Raw genomic sequence first — 11,357 nt, forward strand, 5'->3', positions numbered from 1 at the left:
CTTCTATTACACCTTGCTGGCTTTCCAAACTTCTAGTTGCAGAGCATTAAACCAGCATCCTCATGCTAGAGCAGGGCCCCCCAGTGTTCTCTTGGGCCTCAAGCTGTAACACACTTATTTGGGCTTCCTTTTCAGAGTTGTCAAATGTCAACTGTGGGAAAGAGTTGGAATTTCACTGGACATTTCAACCACCTTTAACCAGGGAGAGCACAATCCTGTTGCCTCACTTACACATACTCACTCCTCGAAAGTCCTGGTGCTCTGTCTCACTCTGCATGACAGACAGACCAGGCTTTGTGTGAAACACAAATGCATCTATTCCTCAGCTCCCCGCTAAAGGCTGACCCCAATGGGTAGGAACCCTTTCACAACGTATGCATATATCAAATCATCACATACATTTTCAATATCTTACGATTTTATCAATTATACGTCAATAAACCTTGAGGAAAACATGATAGCCCCATCCCAACTCTCCTCTGACTCCTGAGAAGTTCCTTCCCTTCTCTTGCCTCTACCAAAGCCAGGTGAACAGGGTAAATACCAAGAAAGAAAATCTGTTAAAGTTTGCGGTGAAACCAGTAGTTGTGCCCCAGTTTCTATTCTATCTTCCTTCTCATAGAGCTGGGTTTTACCAGGGCACAAGGTTGCCCAAGTAAAGATAACATGTTCCAGTTTGTTTTGCAGCTAGATCAGCCACATGGCCAAGTTCTGGCCACTGAGATGTAAGGGCAAGAGAAGGTGGTTAAGTCAGGGTTGTACCCTTAAAAGGAAAGGATAATCTCCCACTTCCCTTTCCAAACGTGCAGGAAGGCAGACAGGGGTAGTGACCCATCTTGGATTGGTTACAAGGAACTGAATTCCTGGACAACCTCCAGGATCCGAGCCTAACCACCATCACTAGCTTTTCTGACCTACCTGTTTGGCCTTCCTCTTCAGCTTTCTTGAGGTATAATTTGACAAAATTTGTTAAGTTATATGACTGGATGTTTTGACATATATCATGAAATGATTACCACAATCAAAATAATCAACATATCCAGCACTTCAGTTACCATTTTATATCCTATGTGTGGGGTGGGGTAGGGGTGAGGTCAGAATACTTAAGACATACCCTCTTAGAAAACTTCAAGTAAACAGTACTTTAGATCTCCAGCTTAGACTTTTAAATAAAAGTAGATTTCCATCTTGTCTCTGTTAAAGCAACCAAATCAATATTCTAACAAAGCTACTTAGAAGATTTCTCCTGTTTCTTCTGAGGCCATCCCAGGGATCCTAGCCCACTATCTGCTTAGCTTTTGTTTGGGGGTAGTTAAAACTTCTCCCACACCCTATCCACCCAGTCCCCGAGAGCTTCTCAAGAGCAGGAAGGATACCTTTTATTTCCAATGAATCCTCGGTGCCCAGGACAGTCTTGGCTAACTATTGGGGTTCAGTGCCTCTGTGGTATATGGATTGTCTTAAGCTAAACACAACTTTAGCTGCGGGCTCAAGAGAAACTAATGCCCCTCTGTTAACTACCTAGAACTTGAATTAAGGGCTGTGTCCCTAATACAGAGATAACCTCTCTTGACCTTTGACCGATCTATATGGCAGGGCAAACTAGTAATTTCTGAACATGTACTCTCCCTGCAATGACCTTCCGAAGCACCAAAGTACATTACCTCATCTCTAGCTCAGAATGTCACATATACCCGTTTTCCCTGTCTCTGAATCTCTTGTGCATGTGGGATCTCTGTCTCATGTATGTGGAGTTGCCATACATATGTAATTAAACTTGGTTATTTTCTCTTATTAAACTGTCTCATGTCTATTTGATTATTAGATCAGCCAAAAGAACCGTGAGGGTAGAGGAAAGTTTCTCCTCCCCCGCACAACAGAGCAGATCCTTGGGAGATGCCAGGTGGCTGGCTCAGAGCCAAGAGTGGATGGGACACAGGAGGAAAGAGGGACAGGCAAAGATTGTGGGTGTGTGTGTGTGTGTGTGTGTGCGTGAGCGCGATCTCTCAGGCCAACATAAATAATTTATATAGAATTTATACTCTGTCAGCTCTGGTTAGCCAGAGTACATGAAAAAAGAAAAGGAGAAAAAAGAAAACAAAGCAATATAGCAACACAAAGTAACCAACCTAATGAATCCTACTTGGGATAATACATTTTATTCTGATGATAGTATATAACACTGTAGAAGGAACACTCACAATTCCAAGAGTGTCCCTCTAGATTATAAGGATATTCTCAGAAATAACTAGATGTTACAGCCTGGTCCCCTGCCGTGGGAGGGAGAGAAAATGGAGTAGGAAAAGCACTGTAGGCCACCTTCACGTCACTCGTAGATCCAGTTCTGAGCACACTTTTTGTATTCTACCAGTTCTTCAGGCTGAAACCACAAGCCAATCTCCTTCTCTGCACTCTCCATGGAATCACTGCCATGGATAATGTTCCTGGATGGGCAAAGAGATGGCCACATTACCAAGACCAGGTGGGTTAAAATGCCCAGAAGCCCCGCTTCCACCCCCGCCACTCCCACGGCTGGGAAGCCTACAGCCACTGCAGCAGAAAAGCCAAAGCTCCATGTCATTAGTTCATGTCAAAAGAAAAAAGACCATGATTGCAGTTAATGCAGGATGAAGAATGCCCTCCCCACATCCTGCCCTCCTTCATGCAAGCAGCAAGAGCCTTCGGGAAGGACTCTGTCCAGCAAAATGTGTAGTAGCAGGTTCTACCCTCTCAACAGAGGCACAACCACAGTGATATTGATAACCAATGGCAGAGAGCCTACAAAGCTCAACATCAACTTAAGAGAGAGAAAAATAATGAACTAATTTAAAATTGATCTGCATATGCCATCATGTCCATCCCCAGCCGCAGGAACCCAAATTCTTGGGCACCTAAGTCAGATTTTGGAAAAGGGTATAAAGCACCAATTCCCACCTGCCAACTTGGATGCAAAAATCCCCTCGGATGGTCCCAGGTTTGGAGTCTGCTGGATTGGTCTCCCCAAGCATCACTCGGCCTGTCTTCACAACATTCAACCCCTCCCAGACCTCCAAGGACAAAACAAGATATGGTCAAGGAAGAAAACCAATCTCAGAAGAAAATCTGAAACTATTAAATCAAAAAGAGTAAAAAACCCCTTAAGAAAATATTCATTCATTGAGCAAATACTTATGGAGCATCTACTTGTTCCAGCACTGGGAATACTGGTCTCCCTGCCCCAATTCTTGCCTTTCTACAATCCATTCTTGACACAGCAGCCAGAGTGGCTGGTCTCTTTGAAAGGCCACATGGAAAACCTCCCATAGCTTCCCAGCACTCATAAAGTCAATGGCCAACACAACTCTACATGATCTGGCCCCCACCTGTGCCTCTGAACTTATCTAACCTTCTCTTTCACCCACCAGCCACTCCAACCTTTCTTCTGTACTTCAAAAAGTCTGCAACCCAGGTCCTTTGTACATGTGGTTTTCTTGGTTGAGTATGCTCTTTACTGTGTGTGGCTGGCTCCTTATTCAGAGCTCAGCTTGAAAGTTACATTCCTTGACCCAATCTAAAATGGTCACATGCCATCACATCATCCTACTTCATTTCTGTGCATATCACGAATCATTACCTGGTTTTATATATACATATATTGTGGGGGTTGGGGGTTCTTCGTTATCTGCCCATCCCCCCCTTTCAAAATGTGTAGGGATAATAGGTTGGCTAGGTGGAGGGTCAGGGGAGCAATTGCAGGGGGACTGTTTTATGAACTATATAGATGTCTAACCAATGTACTATATACTTAAAACTAATTAAAATAAATTTAAAAAATTTTTTTTAAAAAGAAAAAAAATGCATAGGGAAAGAAAGTTATGAAAACAGGTACCTATTTTGTCTCATTCATGACTGTATCCCCAGTGTCCAGAATAATGATAATCAATACATACATGGAGAATTACTATGATAAGTCCTGCCCTCCAGAAATTTACAATCAGGCAGACCCCTCCTGATCTCTCTCAGCTATGAGTCTTCAGTTCAGCAAGCAAATGTATCTTGCCTTAGTGGGTCAGAGAGCTAACTCATATCTTAACTATCTAAACCTCCCAACTCATTTCCTCTGCATCAATGAGGACCTGGCGTCAGAAGCAGGACTCACAACACTCCTCACTCTCAAGTGAGTCATTCACATCAACATCCCACACATACATACTCACCATGGCAACCACTGGCCCTGAGTGCATGTATTTCACCAGGCTGGCAAAGAATGGACGGTCCTTCAGGTCAATGTAGTGTTCCTTGAGAAGGTCTTCAGAAGCCTATTCCACAAGATAAAGAATGAGAATTGGCCCCCAAAACTATCTAAGAGCCAGTAATCTAGTTATTTCCCTCTCTACCATCCAGTTGTTACCACCCAGCTCTTAGCTCACTGATTCTGTTATCCCCCAATTCACTGTCACTATCAGAGGGGAGCAGTGACCATGACTAAAAGTGCTTCAGCTTTGTACCAATTTTCCCCCGATTGGCCTTGAGCGATCAGAATAAAACCACAGAACATCAGAATCACATCCAGCCATCTCATCTTAGACAGAGATGCAGCTGGGATTTTAAATTGGGCCTTCCTGACCCCTCCTTTCCTCTGAGGTTCCTAGCAAAGATATGGGCTTGGTTAAGAGTGGGAGGAGGGGTGGCTGTCATGAGTCTCCAAGGTTGTTTGAATCTGATGTGGAGAAGGGAGGAGAGGGAAAACTTGACATCATCCCAGCTGCATCTCTGTCTGTGTACTTTCAAGCACATGACTTAACCTCTCCAAACCTCAGGTCCTCATCACTAACAACCACAGGAATAAAAACAAGTACCTCTCAGGGTTGTCATGAAGGCTAGATGAGAAAACACATGTGCTCAGCACATGGTAAATGCCCCATCAACAATACTGTCATTTCATTTTACCTTCAAACTTAACATAATATGCAAACTCTCTGGAAAGCACTGCCTGTCCAACACCTGGCTCCAATCATTCCATTGTGCTCTCCCCTCAGTATTAACATCAGTCTACTCTCTTTCACATTACAGCAGTTTTTCTAAACATCAAATAGGAACTAAACTGTAAATCAAACTAAATGTAAGATGCCCTAGGAGAGTCCAAAGTTGACTCTTTTAATATGAAAAAAAGATTGTCTCTTAATGTATTTGCTTTGAAAATTTGAATTCTCATTTCCCAGGTTTGTTTGAAGAAGGGATCTTGGCCAATCCTTTGCATTTTTTGAAATATTGCTTTGTAGGCATCTTGCAGAAGTGTCTGCTCTGTGCTGTTTTGGATGGGCCTTTCCAAGAGCAAAACCAGTTTTCCTCCACACACCCCAATGATGCCTAATACATGTGAGACACTAAATGGGTAGCAAATGATGATAGAAAGATTTCCTTGCTGAAAATAACACTCTTCAAAGCGGGGTAAAAAGTTCTCTAAAATTATCTGCTCATGGAGCTCAAGAGCAGAGCTCAAACATGCCCAGACCTTTGAGTCATAAATCACAGTACTGCAATCTGTAACCAAGATCACATATATTATATTAAATATATACCTATAGAAAAAAGAAAAGAAATCACAGTATTGCAGTAAATATAGAACTCTGCTAAGTAAAAAAGGAGGCTATTTTCTAAAGTCTCAAATAACTTGGTTTGTTCCAAGACTCAGCCATGATGCTAGGCCACCAAAGAGTTTCCAGGTTTCAGAACATTTGTGTTCACCCTACATGGAGAAGTCTAAAAAGGAGAGGAGAGGAGAAATAGAGAGGCTAACCTACAATGTTTCCTTTTACAACAAAATAGAAATAGGAACAATGAAGTCTACTTACCTGCATGAATTTCATAGCAACAAGACGGAATCCCTTCTGTTCAAAACGCTTGATGATCTCTCCCACGAGCTGGCGCTGGACCCCATCAGGCTTGATGGCAATGAAGGTGCGCTCACTGTTGGCCATGGTCCTGGGGACAGACAGGTGGGGGATGAAAAACAGCACTGAATATCCTGCCTACATTATTATCTTTAAGCGGATTACTCCCATAAATCTGATTTAAATCTGCCATGTCAACTCCAAGTCTCTCTAGTAAACACCCAATTCCTCCTCAGTCCCCTCATGTATGACCTTTCCAGAGTGGGGAAGAGTCCAAAAGCAGGGGCTATATTTTTTATCTCATTTGATTTAATAAGCTTCCATTAAGCATCTACTGTGTACTCAACACTGTGGCAGATTCAAGGTGAGGGATAAAAAAAAAAAAAAAGACACTGTCTTTCTCAATTATCCAGATGAGAAAAACCACTGATAATGTGAAAGTGACACATGATACAAAGCACTATGAAATACAGTTTGACCTACTGCCACATCATGGTATTAGAACTGGAAGAAGTTTAAGAGATTATTTTATTAAAAATCTCCTTCATTTTACAAATGAGGAAACACATCTAGAGCACCAGAATCAAAGTCAAAATTCAAATTTCCCAACCCTGTGTGACTTATGCTACATCATAAGGTGTAATGAATACTCTAACCAATAAATGATGGGTTGTGGGAGAACTAGAACCATTAGTAATATCTGATATGGACCATCATGCTGTTATAGCACTTTAACAATATATTTGAATGTTATGTTTGTGTGTGTCTCTCCTTACTGGTCTGCAACCTATATACAGGGATGTTTCTGTCCCTGGTACCTAGCCACAGGGCCTAACAGTCAATAAAAACAAAGGAAATATCTTAAATGACAATCATCTTCCAAGAAAAAGAGACAAAATCCAAGGACTGGTGAACTCCCGATGGAAGCTCGAGACAAGCATGGATTTACCAGGAGAAAACGGGGCTAAAAAACCAGAAATAGTCCCCGTTTCTGTCCTTCCACAACCACCCTGACACACGTCATTCATTCTGCAAGCACATACTGAACGCCAACACCGTGCCCAGTACTGCACTCAACAGAAACAAATAAGGCATAACTCCTGTTGTCGCTGCCTGATGGGAAAGGCAGCTACGGACAAAGGCGAGTCCACGTGGCGTGGGACGTGTGCTGACAGGTTTGCACCTGTCGACAGGCACTCCCCCGCTCTTCCCTGCGATTCCATCCCCCTTGCCAGCTCTCAGGGAGCAGCTCATATGACCCCTACACCTCCCCGCTCTCCTGACCCCACTGCTCTCTTCTTCTTCTCAGGACCCCGAGCCTTTCTCACCCTTCCAGCTGCTTGAGCTTCTACTCCGCCTGCTGTCGCCGGCACCGGAAACTCGCCGTGTCCCACGTGGTTCCCGGCACACGCACTCCCGGAACCCTTCTGCCCAGATCGGCTCCCGGAGAGCCCATTTTGCAGAACACCACTCTTCCACACTTCCTCCTGTGAGTCGGGTGCATTCTAGGGAGCAACTTTCTGATGTTTAACTTCCGGCACTGCCTTTTCATGCACTTCGTTCTTTCTTTTCTTTCTTTCTTTTTTTTTTTTTTTTTTTAAGATTCTGTGACTCACTTCCTTCGTCCTCGAGCAAATTGGCTTCCCAGGAGGTGGCGCTCACACTTTACGTGAAATCTGAACGAGCGCCTGACCCAGACATAGACACGGCTCTCTTGCTTTCTGTTTACTCATTTCTTTCCAGACTGTCAAGCAAATAAATTATTTACTGAGTACCTACTATGTGCCAAGCACTGTTCCACGGCCTGGGGGTATAGCAGTAAAAGCTCTTGGAGCTTCTGGTGACGTTGGGAATGGGGGCAAACGATGAAAAAGAAGGTATATTTTATTATGTAAGTTCTGTTAAAAAAGCAGGTCAGGAGGAAAGGTTGAAGGAGTAAACTATTTTCAAAGGTTGAGAAAAACTGTCTGAGAAGGTGACAATAGAATAGACGTGCAGGAAGTGTGGGAGCAAGTCTGGTGATAATCTGAGGGCCTAGCTTTATAGTGGGCATGGAGTGCTAGAAAATGCAGTTGGAGAGAGGCCAGATGCTGCAGTGGGAAGCCATTGGAGGGTTTTTGAACAGGGCATGACATAATCTGATACACATTTTTTTTTAAAAAAAAAACCATGACTGCCATAGGAGGAGTGGTTGGAGAATAAGTTGCAAAGTGGAATCAGGAGTCTTTTTAACAAATGGATATCTACAGAGGAAAAAAAGGACCACCTCTACCTAAACCTCTCACCTTAAAAAGTCACTTGAAATGGATCATAGATTTATATGTCACATGTAAAACTAGACTTGCCACCAAAAGGACCATCCATAAACAGAAAAAAAGTTAATAAACTAGATCATATTGAAATTCAAAATTTTTGCTCTTCAAAAGACCCTGAGAAGAAATGAAAAAACAAGCTACAGGTTGGAAGAAAATATTTGCAAATCACATATTTAACATAGGCCTTATATTTAAAATATATAAAGAATTCTCACAACTCAACAGTATTAAAAAATCCAATTAGAAAATGAGCAAAAGATAAGAATAAACATTTCAATAAAGAGGATATACAGGTGGCAAATAGCATATGAAAAGGTGTTCAACATCATTAGCCATTAGGGAAATCAAAATCACAATGAGATGTCACTACATACCTATCGCAGTGTCTAAAATAAAAAAATAGCAACACCACCTAATGCTGTCATGGAGGTGGGGAAACTGGATCCACTGATACAATGCTGGCGGGAATATAGGATGGTACAGCTGCTCTGGAAGTTTGACAGTTTCCTGTGAAACTAAACATGCACTTACCATATGACCCAGCAATTCACTCTTGGGTGTTTATCCTAGAGAAATTAAGATCTGTTCTGTTCACATAAAAACTCATACACAAATGTTTATAGCAGATTTATTTATCATAGCCAAAAACTGAAAGTAAGCCAAATATCCATCAAGTAAATGCTTAAATTATGGTTCATCCATACCATGAAACACTACTCAACAATAAAAAAAGAAAAAATTATTGATTCACACAACCACTTGGGTAGATCTCAAGGGAATTATGCTAAGTGATAAAAGCCAATTGCAAAAAATTACATTCTATATTATCGCATTTATATAACATTCTTGAAATAAAACTATAGAGAGAAAAAAAATAGATTAGTAGTTTCCAGGAGTTGGGGCGGGGTAGAGGGCATAGACGTATTCCTAAAGGGGCAGCACAAGGGAGCTTTGAGGTAATGGAATTGTTCTGTATCTTGATTGTGGTGACAATTACACAAAGTTACACATGTGACAAAATTGCGTAGAACTACACACACACACTCAAATGAATGCATGTAAAACTGATGAGATCTGAATAAATCCTGTGAATTATACCAATGTTAGTTTTCTGGTTTTGATATTATACTATAGTTATGCAAGATGTTACCAATAGATGACACTGGGTGAAGGGCACATGGGACTTTCTTGTACATATTTTTTTTTAAACTTCTCATGAATCTATAATTATTTCAAAATTTTAAAAAATTTAACCATAATCAGAAAAACTGGTTGAGACTATAGTGGTAGTTCAAGTAGGAGATGAGGTGGTTTGCAATAGATGGTGACAAAGGAAAGAAAGAGAAGTGGTTAGTTATAGGGTATATATTTAAGGTTAATCTCCTATATGTCAATTATGTCTCAGTTTAAAAAAAAAAAAAAGATTGAGTCCATAGGTAGGTCTTGATGAATAGGATGTGGGGCATGAAAGAAGAAAAAAATAGATGCTGATTCCCACAATTCTCTTTTCTTTCTTTCTTTCTTTCTTTTTTTTTTTTTTTTTTTTTTGAGAGTATGCATTAAATGTCAGGTCAATAGAGTTATTTACAAAGTTCCATTTTAGTGGCCAAGGTCCATACTCATGTTAAAATGTCTATGTATAAACAGATCACATAGGTATTTGTTAAAATGCAGATTCTGATTCAGTATGTCTAGTATAAAGCCTGAAAGTTTGATAATTTCATGCTGTTGATTGATAGACTCTACAAGACCACATCCTATAGTCAGGTTCTTTTAAATGGCTGATTTAAGCTTTATTAAATGAGGAAAGTCTTGCCCAGGCAGATGCTGGAGAAGGAGGATGGGCAGTAGAAAACAGAAAGGTCTCATCTCTTTTTGGAAGCCATCCTAATTACATGACTCAATACTAACCTTCCTTTCCCAATCCTGCACACAGCCCTCCAGGCTTCCACAGGTAAATATTTCTGCCAATCACATTAGAAAATGTTAAGAATTTAGAGCTTGAAGTAATCTTAATAGATATGTGGACCAGTCCCCTCTCCAGAAATCCTAGCAAGGGGATCCCACCTCTGCTTGAAACCTCCAAGAATGGGAATTTATTACCTCAAGCATCCTATCATTGTTCTTCCACCCATTCCTGCTAAAAACAAACAACAACAAAAACTGCCAATCAAATGTATTCAACCCTCAAAATAATAGTAGGAATAATGTTTAGTGAACTGCAGTAAGAAGGGGGGTCACCGGGATGCCTAAATAGAGCAGGGGGAATATTTTATAGAGAAGGTAGGATTTAGATACACAAAAAGAAAATAGTAAATAGATAAGTCTATAGGTATCGTGGGATCAGGAAAATAACCAAGAGCAAAGGATGGAAAGCAAGCAGGGAAAAGTAGAAAACGTCTGAGAAACTGATTAAACACTCCTAAAAAAAAATGCTGTGGACTAATGAGGGATAAGACCACCAGATAAGTGACAAGCTTTGAATGCTAATCTAAAAAATTGAGAGTTTAGGCTGTAATTAATGGAAAGTCATTGAAGTTTAGGAGATAGAATAGAGACTTGAGAAACATTTTAAGTTCTAGAACAGAAAAACTGTTGAGGCCATCTAATTCACTCACTCATTTTGTATCACAAAAATACAAAAAGACCAAAAGAGATGACCCAGTTTTTCCGGGAATACACAGGTGCATGGGGAGAGCTTTGTTTTAGACAGTGAAGAATCTAGTTATAATCTGAAGGGTAGATTGGACAGGGAGAGGCTAAAAGCAGAGACCAGTTAAGAAGATGTTGACATTATCGATAATCAAGATATAAGGTTATCACTTCTTCTGAATTAAAGTGGTCAAAAAATCTTTATAATAAAATTCCATAAGAACTAACATATTAAAAAAAAAAAGAAAGAAAAATGTTGTTGAAGAGGTGTACTTAAGGATTTGGCTTACAGAATTTATCTGCTTAAAAAGCAAGTGAGAGGCCTGTTAACATATCCGCACCATTACAGGTATTTAAGTGAGAGACTAGCTGCTTGCATATATCAGGTGTGATGACCTGCCTGTACTGTGAAGAGAAACCTAAGTTAACTATGCCAGACAATAACATCATTAACTATTCCAAAAACTGAGTTCCATTTAAAGGCCAATAAAGTTAGAAAAATGGCTGCTGAATACAG

At 40.7% G+C, this 11,357-nt stretch overlaps 1 protein-coding gene across 1 annotated transcript in view; it reads right to left on the bottom strand.

Annotated features, from left to right (window-relative positions):
• Positions 1-7,354, bottom strand: part of LOC105295427 (nucleoside diphosphate kinase A) — a 12,643-nt gene extending 5,289 nt beyond the window's left edge. Inside the window, exons 1-5 of the mRNA XM_011365102.2 lie at positions 7,202-7,354; positions 5,835-5,964; positions 4,197-4,298; positions 2,935-3,047; positions 2,328-2,444 (exon numbers count right to left, since the gene is read on the bottom strand). Coding sequence (XP_011363404.1) covers positions 2,328-2,444; positions 2,935-3,047; positions 4,197-4,298; positions 5,835-5,960 — 458 coding nt within the window. The 5' untranslated portion in view covers positions 5,961-5,964; positions 7,202-7,354. The remainder of the gene's footprint in view (positions 1-2,327; positions 2,445-2,934; positions 3,048-4,196; positions 4,299-5,834; positions 5,965-7,201) is intronic.
• Between the last annotated feature and the right edge of the window lie 4,003 nt (positions 7,355-11,357).

This window comes from Pteropus vampyrus, unplaced genomic scaffold (assembly GCF_000151845.1).
Source record: "Pteropus vampyrus isolate Shadow unplaced genomic scaffold, Pvam_2.0 Scaffold104, whole genome shotgun sequence".
Classification (NCBI taxonomy): domain Eukaryota; kingdom Metazoa; phylum Chordata; class Mammalia; order Chiroptera; family Pteropodidae; genus Pteropus; species Pteropus vampyrus.